Source organism: Cibotium barometz, chromosome 36, assembly GCF_041138505.1.
Source record: "Cibotium barometz isolate CiBa-2024 chromosome 36, ASM4113850v1, whole genome shotgun sequence".
NCBI classification, from domain to species: Eukaryota; Viridiplantae; Streptophyta; class Polypodiopsida; order Cyatheales; family Cibotiaceae; genus Cibotium; species Cibotium barometz.
The window spans coordinates 10,651,852-10,668,682 of NC_141081.1; the positions used below are offsets into that span (position 1 = coordinate 10,651,852).

At 46.1% G+C, this 16,831-nt stretch overlaps 1 protein-coding gene across 1 annotated transcript in view; it reads right to left on the bottom strand.

The window, feature by feature from the left end:
• The window catches only part of LOC147617472 (uncharacterized), an 82,376-nt gene extending 66,554 nt beyond the window's left edge, over window positions 1–15,822 (bottom strand). Inside the window, exons 1-2 of the mRNA XM_086775724.1 lie at window positions 15,622–15,822; window positions 15,263–15,419 (exon numbers count right to left, since the gene is read on the bottom strand). Coding sequence (XP_086631850.1) covers window positions 15,263–15,419; window positions 15,622–15,696 — 232 coding nt within the window. The 5' untranslated portion in view covers window positions 15,697–15,822. The remainder of the gene's footprint in view (window positions 1–15,262; window positions 15,420–15,621) is intronic.
• Window positions 15,823–16,831: the final 1,009 nt, after the last annotated feature.

Consider the following 16,831-nt stretch of genomic DNA (forward strand, 5'->3'; position numbering starts at 1 on the left):
TTCGTGAAAGGGTTCTTGTTGGAGATTTGTGTTTGGAGTATTGTCCTTCAGCAGAGAATGCAATAGATTTGTTCACCAAGTCGGTGTCTCAGGCTTCCTTGGCTCCTCATCTGCATCTAGTGCTGAGAGGGGGTGTTAGCATATTCATCCCCAGATTTTGCCCATGTATGGTGTCCCCTTTTGATCCCTTTTATGGCCCTTGGTTGTGGGCTGGCCACCCCTATTTTCCCCCTATTTTTCCCTATTTTTCCAGGTTGGGTGACTTATCTCCTATCTGCGAGCTTTTGTTTGTCCATTCGGCCAGTTCCTTTGTTCCAGTCAGCCAACCCTCATGACCTATATATAGGTGGGCTAGCCTCTTCACTTTTCAGTAGTCTTGGTCATCTTTTGCATCCCTCACTTATGAGACCTTTTATGTCTCTTGCTTGGGATTGCTTTCATTGTAGTATATTCAGCTTTGTTGCTTCATATCTCTCTCTCTATTTCACATCTCAGATCAGCACACTCTAGTGCTTATCTTGCTTCTACTCTGTGCACTCTTTTAGGTGGGCCATCAAAATTGCCCTGGAAACAAAACTGGACATGGTCCATGACGAAAAATAGCTTATGATTCTTCCAATCTATCTATACATTGTGGTTATGAAATCACTCTTTACTTATAATAACAGCTACTCTATACAGATTAATAATCATGAAATCTAGTGGCTCCGAGTAGCTCTGTATAGTTATAGGCATTGAGACACTTGCTGATCCCAAAACTAGTACCCCATGGCATGTCGACATGATACTGGTGATCACTTGGTTGTGTCTCCACCCCCAACTTCTGCACAAGCTTGGCATTCATGAAGTTGAGTACTCCCACAGTAAAAAAGAACGTTTACAATTTTTCCCACAACTGACCCATACATCCATATTAGGTCCATAGTATTGAAAACTTCATATTAAAGCTACAACCCTGTAACACGCGGAAGCTCTAGGGGTCTTCTTTCAGCCCTAAACACCACTGAGAACATGCTGATGCAAAACGCAGACATGAAGAGAGAGTAGAGAGAGAGAGAGAGATGCTGGAAATTCAGTATATTCTGATGGTACAAAAAGGTACCTAATTCTGCAGCCCTAGGTTGCCTTCATACAAAAGGTGGTATACACCCAAAATCTGTCCTAGACCTTCTAAGGACCCTAAGGACCCAACTCATAAAGAGTTGAATGATCACTATGAGGAGCACCCTTTCGGACCAGCCGACTGATGCTTGGACTCCACTATTTGCTGGTCGGGCTGCACGACACCATGGATTGAAACGCCTGCTGTAGTCGACCTCTTCTGGTACAGCCGATAGGCTCTTGTCTTCAGCCTACATCATCTGTGTGCAGCCGACAGGCCTTCCTCTTGCCCTCCAAGCCTTGCTCCAAGTCCACACTGCCGATAGCACTCTATGCTCCAAGTTCTGATTCTTATACTCTTTTTCTGGCTACTTCTTCTGGACCAGCATCCGAGAATGTCCATGGCATTTTATGCACATGACATCCCCCTCTGCTAAACTTGATGACGGGATTCCAACTTGTTCTTGGATGACTGTTATCATCCCATTCTTTTCCCGAAATCCCTCTGTCATCCATCCATCCCTGGCAACCCTTTTCTCTGAAAACCCGGCCCGATCTCCAAAACCACTCTGTCTTTGAATAAGATCTATGCACTTGTTCCCTCCAGTCCCCAATCCATTCCTGCCCTGACTCTGAACACTGTCTTGGTCTTCATTCCTGAGAAATGAGTCTGGCACTCACATCACCCCTTGGAGGGTAATCCTCCCTTGGGACCGTTGCCCGAGAACCTATCTGGCTCACAGGACTGCCATCCCCTCTGGCTCTGTGGAACACCACCAACAAACCTCCTGGGAGCTCTTCCCGATTATGTGTTCCTTGCCTTGGGCTTTGTATCCGTGTACTTTCTTGTACCTTGGACCTGTACACCATCATATGGGACTGAATTAGTGTTTAGCTTTGCTGAGCCTGATGCTCTGATACCAATGTAACACGCGGAAGCTCTGGGGGTCTTCTTTCAGCCCTAAACACCACTGAGAACATGCTGATGCAAAACGCAGACATGAAGAGAGAGTAGAGAGAGAGAGTATGCTGGAAATTCAGTATATTCTGATGGTACAAAAAGGTACCTAATTCTGCAGCCCTAGGCTGCTTTCATACAAAAGGTGGTATACACCCAAACCAACTCCCCCTGTCGTCACTAAACCTGCCAATGTTGCTTGCATAACAACAATGGTATTGGTGAGGTTCAAAATCAAGTGCACAAGCAAGGTCATCCTTGCATTGAAGTCTACTTTGGTGCAAGGTCATCAACAGTCACATCGTCATCTTGATGGTCATCATCGAGATGAAAATTCTCGTCCATCACACGATCGTTTTGTGCTTCATCAGCCATGACAATCCCAAGTTGATCTGCCATTGCTCAAGGAAAACTTGCGTGTTGAGTGTAGAGATGAAGTGCTGCCAAAATCTTGTCGATCACAAATTCAAGTACAAATCTTGCTCAAGGATGCTGGCCGAGTTCTTTTAGCCCTCTTGACCAAGGGGACTCACTTTTGATGTGGAGAACTCACAAGCAACAAACCAACGCGCCTCCCCCCCCCCCCCCCCCCCCCCCCCGGTGTCAGAATGCGCAACGGAAGACTAACGCACGTAGAAGACGCATCACCATCGAGCACCACGAACACCCCCAACAGGCACTGCAGCATCCCTCCACCGGGCTCCCATCTCCCGGTGAGCTGCCTCCCAAAACACCGGTCGGAGGAGATGACTATGACAAGGTGCCACTCTAGCCTATATATGGCTCTTCAACTTCCCATGCTTCCACTTATGGGATAATCCAAGGCACCTTCTAGCCATAGATCACAGGCTCGAAATCGTCAACCTTCCAACACCCTCCCTCGATTCGAGCTCCACAAGCCACCGAGGCGCGAGGGGGTCGCCCAGGACCACACACGCCTGAGCCGCCTAGGACCACACACACCGGGGCTCTGATACCATGTCAAAATACGCAGCGGAGATGATAACCAAATTTGAGACCACAAGAGCACGCAGATTGCAGAAAATAGACAGCACAAGAGAAGGAGAGAGATGTGCGTGTAACTCTGCTCTATATACACAAGATCCCGAAGTGTAAACAAGATGAATATGGCAAGGAGCTATGGGGCCATTTTATATGGCCCCAAGAGAGCAGTCGGCCTGCTTCAGGGACAGCCAACATGGCCTATATCTCCACGACCTGCTGAAAACACCGAGTCGGCCAGCTCACAGATGTAGTCGTGGACCTGAAGCATTAGTCGGCTAGCAACTGTGTACTCTAGCCACCACAGGGCAGACACCCAAGCCATAGAAAAATAGGGAAAATGGAGAAAAATACGGGGAGTGAGGAAAAATGAGAAAACACCTACAAAGGGCGGGCACACCCACAACAGAGGCCCTGGTGTCTGATAAAGACAGCAGATGACTTCTAACACCCCCTCTCAGCTCCTAGTTGTGAAACCAACCCTAGGGAGCTGGAGTGCCACCTAAGCATAGCCTGAGGTAGAGACTTTGTGAAGAGGTCCGCCGAATTGTCCTCTGTCACCATGTCAGAATGCGCAGTGGAAGACTAACGCACGTAGGAGATGCATCACCATCGAGCTCCACGAACACCCCCAACGGGCACTGCAACATCCCTCCATCGGGCTCCCATCTCTCGGTGAGCTGCCTCCCAAAACACCGACCAGAGGAGATGATTATGACAAGGTGCCACTCTAGCCTATATATGGCTCTTTAACTTCCCATGCTTCCACTTATGGGATAATCCAAGGCACCTTCTAGCCATAGATCACACGCTCGAAATCGCCAACCTTCCAACACCCTCCCTCGATTCGAGCTCTGCAAGCCACCAAGTCGCAAGGGGGTCGCCCAGGACCACACATGCCTGAGCCGCCCAGGACCACACACGCCCGGGCTTTGATACCATGTCAGAATGTGCAGCGGAAGACTAACGCACGTAGGAGACGCATCACCATTGAGCACCACGAACACCCCCAACGGGCACTGGAGCATCCCTCCACCGGGCTCCCATCTCCCGGTGAGCTGCCTCCCAAAACACCGGCCGGAGGAGATGACTATGACAAGGTGCCACTCTAGCCTATATATGGCTCTTCAACTTCCCATGCTTCCATTTATTGGATAATCCAAGGCACCTTCTAGCCATAGATCACACGCTCGAAATCGCCAACCTTCCAACACCCCGCTCCCCCGCCCTTTTATAACTAAGTTCAAAGGGTTCTCTTGCTTTTTTTCCCCCCCCCCAAAAAAAAATTAATGTGCTTTTATTTGGTTTGTAGCTTTCCTCTCTTAAAAAAAAGCCATCGAGTATAAAATTATTTGCTTTTCCATGTAAAATAAAAAAAACTGATGATGCTTTTCCCTAAACCTGGCGATGTGTTTGCACATGCTAGTGTTAGCAGTCATCTCCTGTCTGTACATTGAGGGCCTTTGTTGTGGGTGTGCCCGCCTAGGAGCTTTTCCTATTTTTTCCATGTTTCTTCCTATTTTTTTTTTGGTCGTGGGGGCGGTTTTACTGGAGAGTGTGTCCTGGCCAACTAATGATATGCTGGCCGACTGCTTTTTCCTAGTCATGGACAACCCAGGCAGGCTGTCGGTTGTTTTTGACCTGGCCGACCAGCATTGGAAGGTGGTATAAATACCACCCTTGCCCCCCACACCTATTTTGTATCGGATCCTTGTGTATATAGCAGAGTTTATATAGCTTCTCTCTCTCTACACTTATGTGTTTTGTTTCTCACAGCACTTGTCTCATCATGGTATCAGAGCCCCATGTGGCTTGAAGCTTGGAGACAATAGGAGCTTGAGGGTTTGCTGATTTTTGGTGCTGATTGGAGATTTCTTGGGTTGCTTGGGACTTGGAGATCGGGTAGAAGGCGGCCATCACCGTTGGACAGCCACCTTGCATAGTGTTTGTGAAAGAAAGTGAAGCAAATATAAAACACAGATGTAGGCCCAGGTACAAGACCTGTAAATGCTGGAAACTGATGTTTATTGCTGAAATCTGAGCACGAGGGAAGCCCGTAGGTGCTGTACAATGGTGAGAAGCAGTAGCAACTGCTAATGACCTCAACTGAATGCTGAAAAATGAGAAGAATTGGGGGAAAGGAAGCAAGCCCTTATATATTTCCCTAGGATGCTGGTCGGCTAGTTGTAGCAGGCCGACAACATGGTAGTAGCATAAAATGCTACAAAAAATGCCTAAAAATACAAAAAATGGTAGAAAAATACTGAATAATCTCTGCTAAGATATGCCAATGTAGGGCCTCATAAATGGCCAATACAAGCATGAAAAAAGGTGATGTAGACCCTTTGGAGATGATATAATCCAACACCTCCTCTTCAACGCCAGAGCAATACCAGCATGCTGAAGTAACACCTCCATAGTAGCTCTCGGAAGTGGTTTGGTGAAAAGATCAACCACATTGTCCTTGGTAGAATAGTAGGCCAGTTGAAGAAGGCCCAACTCGATCCAATTGCGTACAAAATGATAATGCACTTCAATATGCTTGGATCGTCCCCGTATCATAGGATTCTGTGTTAGAGCAATAGCACTCTGAGAATCCGAGAAAATAGTAACCGGGGAAGTGTCGGCACAGCACAAATGCTCCAGAATCTGATGAATCCAAAGTGCCTCAGTAGAGGAGAGAAGGTAGGATTTATACTCCGCCTCGGTGGAAGAAGGCAAAACAGTCCTCTGCTTTTGAGACTTCCAAGAAACCGAATCCAGAACCAAGCATGAAGCAATATCCAGATGTAGACCTCCGAGTATCAATACAGCTTGCCCAATTAGAATCTGTGAAGCCAACCAAATCATCACCACAAGAGTAGGTGATGCCATAATCTGAAGTACCTTGAAGATAACGAAGAACTCTCAAAGTTGCCCGTCAATGAGACCTTCGAGCGGTTGATGAGAATTGGCTGAGGACACTCATAGCATAGGAGATATCTGGACGGGTACCTTCCCACCGCCCAAAAGGATTCTAACACTTCACGTCGTCAACTGTACACATTATTAATAATAAAAGGACTAGCAGGTTGTTGGCAAGGTAAAGCAATGAGCCAACAATGTGCCGGTACTCTGTGGAATACACCAAGGGTGTATCATCCTCCTTGGATAACTTGGCATTGGGATCCATGGGACGAGAGAGACGTACAATCTGACAATCCATAAAGTGTGAGCAGCTTCCTCACATACTTTTGCTGAGAAATGAAGATACAATCATCTTTCTGCCAAACCTCCAGCCCAAGAAAATAATGTAGAAGGCCAAGATCAATCATCTCAAATGTCTCTGAAAGCTTGGATTGAACATGTGTGACCAACCTAGCATCTGAGCTAGGAAGAATGAGGTCATGAACATACAAAACAATGACACAAATATCTCCATCAGAAAGAAGCACATAGAGATTGCTGTTAGCATATATCCTCTCAAAGCCAAGAGATAACAAGAAGGCATCAATCTTTTGATACCAGGCACAGGGTGCCTGTTTGAGACCATAAAGAGCCTTCTGCAGAAGATAAACATAGGTGTCCTGTCCCTGAATCACAAAACCAGGAGGCTGCTCAACATAAACTTCCTCCTCTAAATCTCCATTCAGAAAAGCGGATTTGACATCCATCTGGAACACGGGCCATCTGAAGTGTGCAGCCAGAGCCAAAACAATCCTGATGATGGTATACTTGGCTGTAGGAGCAAATGTCTCATCAAAGTCTTCACTTGCCTTTTGAGCATATCCTCGTGCAACAAGGCGGGCTTTGTACTTGTCCAAAGTACCATCTGCATGGAACTTGACTTTGAAAATCCATTTCACACCAATAACACAACGATGTAAAGGCCGTGGTACCGAAGACCAAGTGTTATTCCTCTCAACAGAGGCCATCTCTACTTCCATGGCTTGCCGCCACTGCAGCTATGAAAGAGCCTCCTCTGGACTCTCAGGCTCATCAATCTCCTGGTGAGAACTCATGAGAGCATAATTCACTGTGTGATGAGGTGTGGAAGCCCGAGATGAACGGCGAGGGCCAGGGGTGGTGGTAGTGCCATCTCTTTGACGGTCCGGTTCTTTCGTTCCACAACTCCATTCTGTTGAGGAGTGTAAGGAACTGTAGTCTGTCGGTGAATGCCCTTCGAAGCAAGGAAGTCATGAAATGGTATTGTAACTCGCGGCGGTGCCCGGGGGACTAGGGCCTTTGTATTCTAGGATAATCCCCCATTCCCAAAGCTTGTACTTTCCAAATATTTAGGCATCCTGGAGTCCACAGACCCCTTTCATACTGGGAAATGTCCAGGCTGGTGAAATGTAACTCGCGGCGGTGCGCGGGGGACTAGGGCCTTTGTATTCTAGGATAATCCCCCATTCCCAAAGCTTGTACTTTCCAAATATTTAGGCATCCTGGAGTCCACCAGACCCCTTTCATACTGGGAAATGTCCAGGCTGGTGACATCCTCCCCAGCTTCTTAGAAGTTGTCCACAACTTTAAGCTTCAAGCCATATATTCAAGATATACTCATGTCCCATCAAGTGGGCGAGACGAGACAATCTCAAAAATCCAATATAACTGAAGAATCCATGTCCCAAAGAAATGGGTGAGACTAAATAAGTCTCCATAATACCAATATCAAAATCATGTCCCAAAATAAATGGGCGAGAATTCCATGGAAGATATGCTAGACACAGGCACAGTGTCTCAATCACCAATATCAATGAGAGAATCATATGCCAATGAAAATCACCAACCAAGTGCTAAGACACTTAAATAAGTGCCATGCACAAGAAACTAGTGCCTCGCACAGAAACATGTGCTATGCACACAAACTGGTGCCATTCAAGAGCACAAACCATGGTGACAGAAAAGCTGGTTCTCCATAGTTCTGGCAATCCTTTCTCCCAATCCTTACAGTTCCCATGTTCTCCCATACAATCCCAACTCTGATCAACAAGCATGGTGTGGAAACAATGAAACACTAACTCCACAATCGCAACACGAATCCACGTGTATGGTGGAGTGTTCATTGAATTGCTCTCTCACAATCCCAACATGAATCCACATGCATGGTGAGATGAACAATGAACCTCTTGGCCTCTGTATGGGGAGATAGTGATTCCAATAATTCCAGATATCATAATCCAAGCTCAAAGCACACAAACATGTGCCAATCCACATGACCCTTGGCGTATACATAAGTCCCATGCCAACTAGGTGTCATGTCCACTTTACCACTTGCAAGTAACAAGATAAAACAATCACTCTGAGGCATAGATAACCTGGTGTTCCATAAGCATTTCTGCTACACATAGTTTATAGGCATTTCGGCCACCAACTCACACTACCCTCTCAAGTGCCCATGTTCCCTTCCATCTCTCTCTCTATTGTTCCACCCGGATATGGTAGAAACAATCTTCAAGAGAGCACGTAGGACAAGAGAACACTACACACGATATGTTGTGTCGACACTACCCTCTGAAGTGCCCATGTTCCCTTCCATCTGCTCTCTATTGTTCCACCCACACATGGTAGAAACAATCTTCAAGAGAGCACGTAGGACAAGAGAACACTACACAGGGTATGTGAACCACGAGTTTCATAAGTCCAATGCATCCCAAATAAAGGGAGCCATAAAGAATAATCCATCCTAGTAAAAGGGAGTCATAAACATAATCCATAAACCTGAGGATGGATCCAAATCCCTAGAAAAGAAGTCCAGGAATCCATAGACCTGTATACCATATCTCTTACCACATACTCCGTGCTAACCACACACCTTGGAGTAGAGGTGGACTTTATCCATAAAAGCATCATATCCATGAGATATCCAAAGATTTCTTCTCTATAAACTCGGACAGATTCGTCCATAGAAATTGCTTGTGAAGCCCAATATCTATATAAATCTCGTGAAGCCCAATATCTATATAAATCTCGTCCAAGATTCGTCCATAGAAATTGCTTGTGAAGCCCAATATCTATATAAATCTCGTCCAAGAAAGAAATCTCCATAGATATAATCCATCCCAATAAAGGGAGCCATATACAATGTTTCCCTGAAACCATCTCAAGGCAAACAACACCACTTTTCTCCTTGCATGGCTATACAAGGGTTAGTGAACATCAAAAACACTTCATAGCAAAAGCACTAACTTTGCAAACTCAAAGTATACTTAGCTTTTCTTTGCCAGGTTAGTCATGAAGCCAAAAGAAATATCTCGTCACCATATCCTTAAGATATCCTGAGATATATTTCCATATAGCTTGCTTGTAAGCTTGATAATATAATCCACAATATCCATATGGAAAGAGTGCTAAACGTGTGCACATAAAGCCAACTCCACACTTCCAAGATAAAATTTTGTGAATTCATAAATCCTTAGATCAACAAGCTGTCTGCTGCTCATGCTCTTGCTTCATAAGCTATGAAGCGGCTGGCCATGCTTAATAGCAATGATGGTAAGTGTGGTTCCCACTTGAGATCTTTTCTTTTCCTTATTGATAGAAGGAAGCCTCCGCTTCCAAGAAAGCCTATGCTCTGATACCAATGTAACTCGCGGCGGTGCCCGGGGGACTAGGGCCTTTGTATTCTAGGATAATCCCCCATTCCCAAAGCTTGTACTTTCCAAATATTTAGGCATCCTAGAATCAAAGGAAGCAGGCAACTTAACAAGAAGTTTATGGATGGGATTGTTGATGGTGCTCCCGTACTCCTCAAGTTGCAGCTTGATACGAGAAAACTCTCCAATCTTCTCAATCAGGTTATCTGACTCAGTGATGGTAAGCTTCTCCAGATCTGACTTCAATTTGGCAATCTTCACAGTCGAAACTCTCCCATACCTCCTCTGGATCTCTGTCCACATTTGATGAGAGAGGGCTGCTATCCCATAAGCTGTAAATAAAACGTAGATGTGCTGATGTAAGCACTGATGGTCTGCTGTTGATAAAACGCAGATGACACTGCTGATGTAAGCTTGAAGTAAGCTCCGATGTAAGGCTGAAAACGCTGAAGTCAACCCTGTAGTAGGCGGCCTGTACCAACAGATATAAATGCTGATGTCAGACCTGTCTGTAGGCGCACTGTACCAGTAGATGTAAACGATGATGTCAGTCCCTGCTGTAGGCGGCCAGCAGAAGTAAATGCTGAAGTCAGCCCTGTCACGGTGGATGGGAGCCTTTACACAGTTGGAGATCCTGATTGCTGTCAGAGCTAGCACTGAGGATGGCAGATGCCTCTACTATGAGATTCAGGATGAGGGCAGACTCCAAAGAGTGGAGGTGGAGTCGCCTTTGGTTGCAGAGTGCACCTTTCAGAGGATCCGGGTAGTGGCTGCCGCTTCTCGGAAGTGGCATATTGACCCCGACCCTGCTGATGTGCTCCCGGATTGGCGCATATGGGCATATGCAGCGCGCCCCTTGGCCCGGCTATAGTGGGACCCCGGGGAGTACGAGTGGCATGATCCTTATGCATCCCTTGAGGCCACAGAGATCACCTTTTTCCAGTATACTGTTCGGCTGGGACGGCATATTTTGACGGCGAGGAGGACGGTTTCTCCAGCGGCAGCGGGGCATTGGCGATTGCAGGGACTCTCACAGGAGTTCCTGGAGGATTTCTGGGCTCGGCTCTCGGCTAGTCGACAGGCCCGCAGGATCTCGGCTTTTCAGTGGCTGGTCGCCCACAGGGGCTCAGCAGTTGGCACTTGGCTTGTTTACAGCGGTCTTCCGGCGGCCTGCGTCCGATGCGGCCACCCTATGGAGACACACAGACATTGCCTTTGGGACTGCCCTCAGGCACAGCAGATTTGGCTGCGGATGCTGCGTATTCTGGCCCCCCTCTCTCCAGAGGGTATGTTTACGTGGGGTGCCGCTGCTTGGTCGACTTCGTCAGGGCCTGCTATGGGCTATGAGATGGAGCAGGGCAGTCAGGCCATCAGATTTATTAGGGGCCAGCCTCGCCTGGTTCCGGCACCGGATTTCTCGTCCGCCAGCTGGACACAGGAGAGGGATTTACGATGGGAGCTCCTCAGCAGCCTCACCATCTGGTTCACCTGGAGGGCCCGGTGCTTTACGGCCTTCGAGGGGAGATTAGAGCCACCAGCAGAATACTGTTCGAGGGATTTGGCAGGAGTTGATCCACACCCTGCGAGGACAGTACGACCGCATCCGGGGAGACTCGGATGGTGATGTAGAGGGATTCAGCTTATGTTTAGGGACCCAAATCTGGTCATTCCCCTAGGCGATCTTACGACGCCAGGCCTTTCACACCACTTGGCGTTGCGGCCCGTTCTACACCCTACACACGGGATCCCCCCGTTGGCACTACAGGCCACCTGTTTGGCTCTTCCCCCCCCCCCCCCCCCTATTGTATGATTTAGCCGCTCAGTTCTTTATACTGATGCTTGTATTTTGCAGCACCTAGGGAGAGTCTCCCGGGCTGCCATGATGTATTCACTGCTCTTCTCTCTCTCAGGAGCAGGAGAGATCTTTTGTAGCCCTACGGGCGTTTTTATATAACTAATGAAAGGATCTTTTCTCGGAAAAAAAAAAAAAAATCTGTCCTAAACTAGGACCCAACTCATAAGGAGTTGAATGACTAACTCAATGAGCACCTACGCCTTTTATAGGCCCTTTGGACAATAGAAGAGCTGGCCGACTGCTAGTCGGCCAGCCGACTGGGCTTGATTCTCCATAAATGCTGGTCGGGCAGCCGATTAGGCCTGATCTCCATAAACACTGAAGCGCCTGCTATTGCCGCCTTCTTCGGGTACAGCCGACTCCCTTGTCATGCAGCCGACAGCACCCCTTCCTTGTCTTCCATACTTTGCTCTAAGTCCATCACTGCCATATCTGCACTTTGTGCTCAAAATCCTAGCTCTAATCTGTTTTTCTGGTTGCCCCCTTCAGGATTAGTTCCAGGAAATGTCCATGGGCAAGCCTACGCCTTTTATAGGCCCTTTGGACAATAGAAGAGTTGGCCGACTGCACTCCATGTTCTTTCTCCCAAGTGGCGTCCTCTAAAGGATAGAACTTCCACTTGACCAGAAACTCTCTAAGGAGTCTATTCCTGAGAGCCTTTTCCCGAACATCAAGGATTTCTTCGGGTTGGATTTCCATTTGGCCTTGAGTCGAAGAAGTCAATTGTTCATCATCCAGCACAGGACTCAGGCTTGGTACATACTTTTTAAGTAAGCTGACATGGAACACATTATGTACCTTGAGATGGGGAGGTAGAAGAAGTTCATAAGCTAGATCTCCTACTTTCTTAGTAACGGCATACGGCCCACAGTATCTAGGAGACAGTTTTTTGTACTTTCCTCGAGATAAAGAACTTATCTTGGGTCGTACATGAATGAAAAACAGTCAATTCCCTGCCCAAAACAGCAACACATGCTCCAATTCCTTGATTCTAGTCATCTTTTTCTAGCTGCCCCTTCTAGACTAGCTTCAGGATATGTCCATGGGCAAAACTTGAACATGACATTGCCGCAGTAGTGACATTCCACATCCTTGTTTTTAGAAGATTTATTTTTGTCTTTGTTTTTATATCCTTGGAGTCCTTGTCAGAACCCCCTTTCCCTTTCTTCTGTCGATTCTTCCCTTTATCTCGAGCAACCAAAGCTCCATCAGAACCACCAGAGGTGCCAGTCCGCTCCTCAAAGCAAGACTCAATGTGCATAATGGAGAAGAGAACTTCCTCCCAAGTGACTAGAACAGGACGAGGAGAAGAAACAAGAGATTGAAAGAAAGCATCAAACCTCTCTGGAAGCTTGGAGAGGAGCCAAATAGCCATATCCTGTGTAGAGATATCCTTGCCACATATAGCGACCTCGTCCCAGAGATCTTTCATCTTCAAGATGAGAGCATATAAAGATTGAAAGGCAAAAACTGACAAATTCATAAGCTGCTTTTCTAGAGCCAAATTTTGACCCGGAGACTTAATCTCGTAAAGATCTGCAAATACCTTTCAAACTTCATGTGCAGCATCTGTTGTACGCGCATGAGAGAACAGAATCTTGACAATTCACAATCAGAAAGGAGAAAACACGACGATCGTTTGTCTGCCAAACATCAATCTGTGCCTGAGTCACACCAACGGTAGAAAGGGTGGGAGGGGTGGCATTGGCAGCTATAACAAGCCAGTCCCAGAGATCCACTCCACGTAAGGCTGCTTTCACCTTCACCTTCCATAAAGTATAGTTGGAGCCATCCAACTTTGTAGACTCAGAGAACATATGAAGAGTAGTCGAGGCAGCCATCACTAAAGCTCAGGCTCAATCTCAGAAGAAAAAAAAACGCACAATCTCGTCCTCCACAAGTACCGAATGCCACAAAACCTCAAATCAGCAAACCAACTTCTGCAAAACACCTGTAGAAGAGGAAACGCAGCACAAAACAGGGCAAAAACTGGGGCAACAGAGTAAACTCTGAACCTAGAGCTCTAATACCATGAAAGAGTGCACGGAAGCAAGATAAGCACTAGAGTGTGCTGATCCGACATGTGCAAAAGAGAGATATGAAGCAACAAAGCTGAATATATTGCAATGAAAGCAATTCCGAGCAAGAGACATAAAAGGCCTCATAAGTGAGGGATAGAAAAGATGACCAAGACTGGGGCTGGTCAAGTTGGCTTTATTTAATAAAGTTTATGTTTATAAATGACAATAAATGCTAAATAAATACCATAACATATGGGAAAAATACCAAATAAATCCTACTGAAAAGTGAAGAGGCTAGCCCACCTATATATAGTCATGAGGGCTGGCCGACTGGAACAAAGGAACCGGCCGACTGGAGATAAGTCACCCGACCTGGAAAAATAACCCAACCTAGGAAAATACCAAGAAAAATAGGGGTGGCCAGCCCACAACCAAGGGCCATAAAAGGGATCAAAAGGTGACACCATACATGGGCAGAATCTGGGGTTGAATATGCTAACACCACATATCTAATGATGGGACAAGTTCGTAAGAGTAAATTTCCTTGGGGGACACCGATACTTCTGAAGCACAAGAAGAACAAAAGTTAAAGAATGTGTGCCAACTATAAAAAGTTACTGGGTACATTAGCACACAAACCTAATCTCAAGCATAGTTGACTACCTGTGCACCACAATTAATGTTGTCGACCTCAAAGCAAAGTTCCAGTAACCGCCGTACTGGACCACCTTGAGGATGAGTATCGGAGCATCAATCCTCCTAGCCCGTGCTCACATTCACCAACAAGATCACTTAGCTGGCCTTACAAATGCAAAAGTTCCGACTCAAAGAAGAAATATGCTTTCCTTTTAGAATTGGACCACCAACTCTGACCAGAAACCTTTTGCCGCCAATGTTGAGTTAAACCAAAATGTGGTGTTAAAACATACCACCACAACAACAAGAAACCTCGATCAACCCAACCCAACCTGCCCAAGTCCACCAAACCAAGTGGTAATCAGGAACAGACCTAGAGGTGTTCCTAGAACAAACCTCAGTCTTCCGAGGCCTCTGTGACTCCAAGTCACAAGAAGCACCCCAACCACAAATGACATTAGACCAAAAGACCAAAGCAAGAAAGAGAGGAGGTAAGTTGTTGGAACGATACAAACGAATGTAGTTTTTTCCACACAATGGGACATCATAACAAACAGTTTAAAAGTAAAGGAGTTCAACGAAGGCATGAATATTTGGATAAAGTACCAAGCCCGCAACACCAAGCTCTTTTCAACACATGGAATTCGAGAGTGACTTCACGGTTGTCCCTCTAGTAGGAGGGGACCTGATTTTAGCCATGAGATGGTTCCACAAGTTTGAGCCCGTCCCTAATTAGGATGAAGACCTTTTCACAAATACTTGTAGCTAGTCACACTTCAAGGTCAGGCTCTAGCATCCCAAGTTTTTCCCATATCTGTGGGCTTTCCATGGTCATGGGACACAGGTGACTTGATCCCGACTCCCCGCCAGTAAGTCAAAATCCCCTGGGAGACCTGTTGTAAACTCCAAACATTGCTGATGTCTCCAGTGAAACCACAAGGTACCTCCAGACAGCCACTTTGAGGGCACTTACTTCCAAGAATTCGGAATTGCCTTAGGTTAACCGTTATACTAAGGACATAGTTTGACTTAAAGTAATGGATGTCTAGCATTATGAACAGAATACTTTAAGCAAATAAATTTGGCTGTTTCGCTAGCTTAAACAGTGTACCTTCAGGTAGGATGGGAGCCGAGCTTTTGAAATTTCGGACTCTGTCTACTAGCCTGCTATTAGTGATGGTGGCGGCGGGGAGCAGGGCCACGGGGGGCTCAGCTAGCACAGATGCCTTCCTCTTCTGCTCCATCCGGATTCGTCTCTCCTCCCGCTCCTGAAACACATGGAAATTGTGTGTGTGTGTGTGTGTGTGTGTGTGTGTGGTGCTCTGACGCACTGAAAAGCGTCCATCACTCTTGCATGATTGCAAAAAGATGCCCCTTCAGATGTTTGCTTGACTTGCAGAAACGCAACAGGGGGGAAAAAAGCAAACAGCAAAAAGCGAAAAGCTGCTGCTTTCCGTTTTGCCAACATACCCTGCGCAGGATCTCCACTGCAGATTCGTATCTAGGATCTTCACGCTCCTCCAGCGGAAGTTCGTTCAAATCCATTGAAATTTTCTTCCGGCGGATGTCGAGCGCAGGGTTTTTCCTGTAAGAACGAGAGAGAAAGCAGGGACTCTAGCTTGGTATGCGGGAACGCCTCGAGAACATATATAGGCGCTCGGTTAAACAATCTATTTATTTATCTAAATTTATATTTATGTATATACTTTACACATAATATTTCAAAGCCCCCTTTACTCTACACACACATAATATTTCAAAGCCATTTTCCCACTGGATGTGGATGTAGCCAAACACACACTTGCATTGCAACTTATAGATCAAGGAATGTATATATATATATATATAATCGTCACTTTTATTTCAAAGCCGTTTTCCAACTAGAGAGGGCTAAATTCAATCACATATTCTCGAAGAGCTAAATTTATATAGGCCCTGGATTAAATAATCCCTTTATTGTGTGTGTGTGTGTGTGTGTGTGCACGCGCGCTACACACACATATAATCATCGCTTTAACTTCAAAGCCCTTCTCCCACTAGAGGGCTTGTAGCCCGCCCATCACACAACTTACAGTCAAAGAAGTCATATGCATACATACGTGTTGGGAATTTTGAAGTCTATGTGTGTATCCATCGTATATGTGTACCTCTCTTTATGTGAACATTCCTTATATATGTGTGTGTGTGAATACTTATTTATGTGAGCAAGTGAGTATGTGTGTGTGAACAGGGGCTTATAGCCACTACAGTGCTTGTGTGTGTAAGCAATGATGTCATTTGTTTATTAGCTAAGTGCCAGTGTCCCATAAGTACCCATGAGTAGAGTGTTGAGAAAGATAAGGCATTTAGCCTACAAAGGCATGTACTTGATACAAGGTTAATCATAAAATCAATAGATTATTGAGTCGTGCAAATCTTTGTTTGAGAGGACACAAACTCACTAGATTAGAATAAACAAAAGTGTGCCATATACAAAAGATAAGTACACACCACATAAGAGGGTGTACATATGCACGGGGGAAAAAACCTCCTACTGGAGGAAAAAGTGTCCCGGCGGTCCTGAGTGTGTTCATACACATCACTACCATATAATGCTACAAATCTCCCCTAGAGTGATAATGTAAACATGTACAGGGTATGGCCGATCAATCCTGAAAAGGCAGTAAGCCCAAAGCTTTAT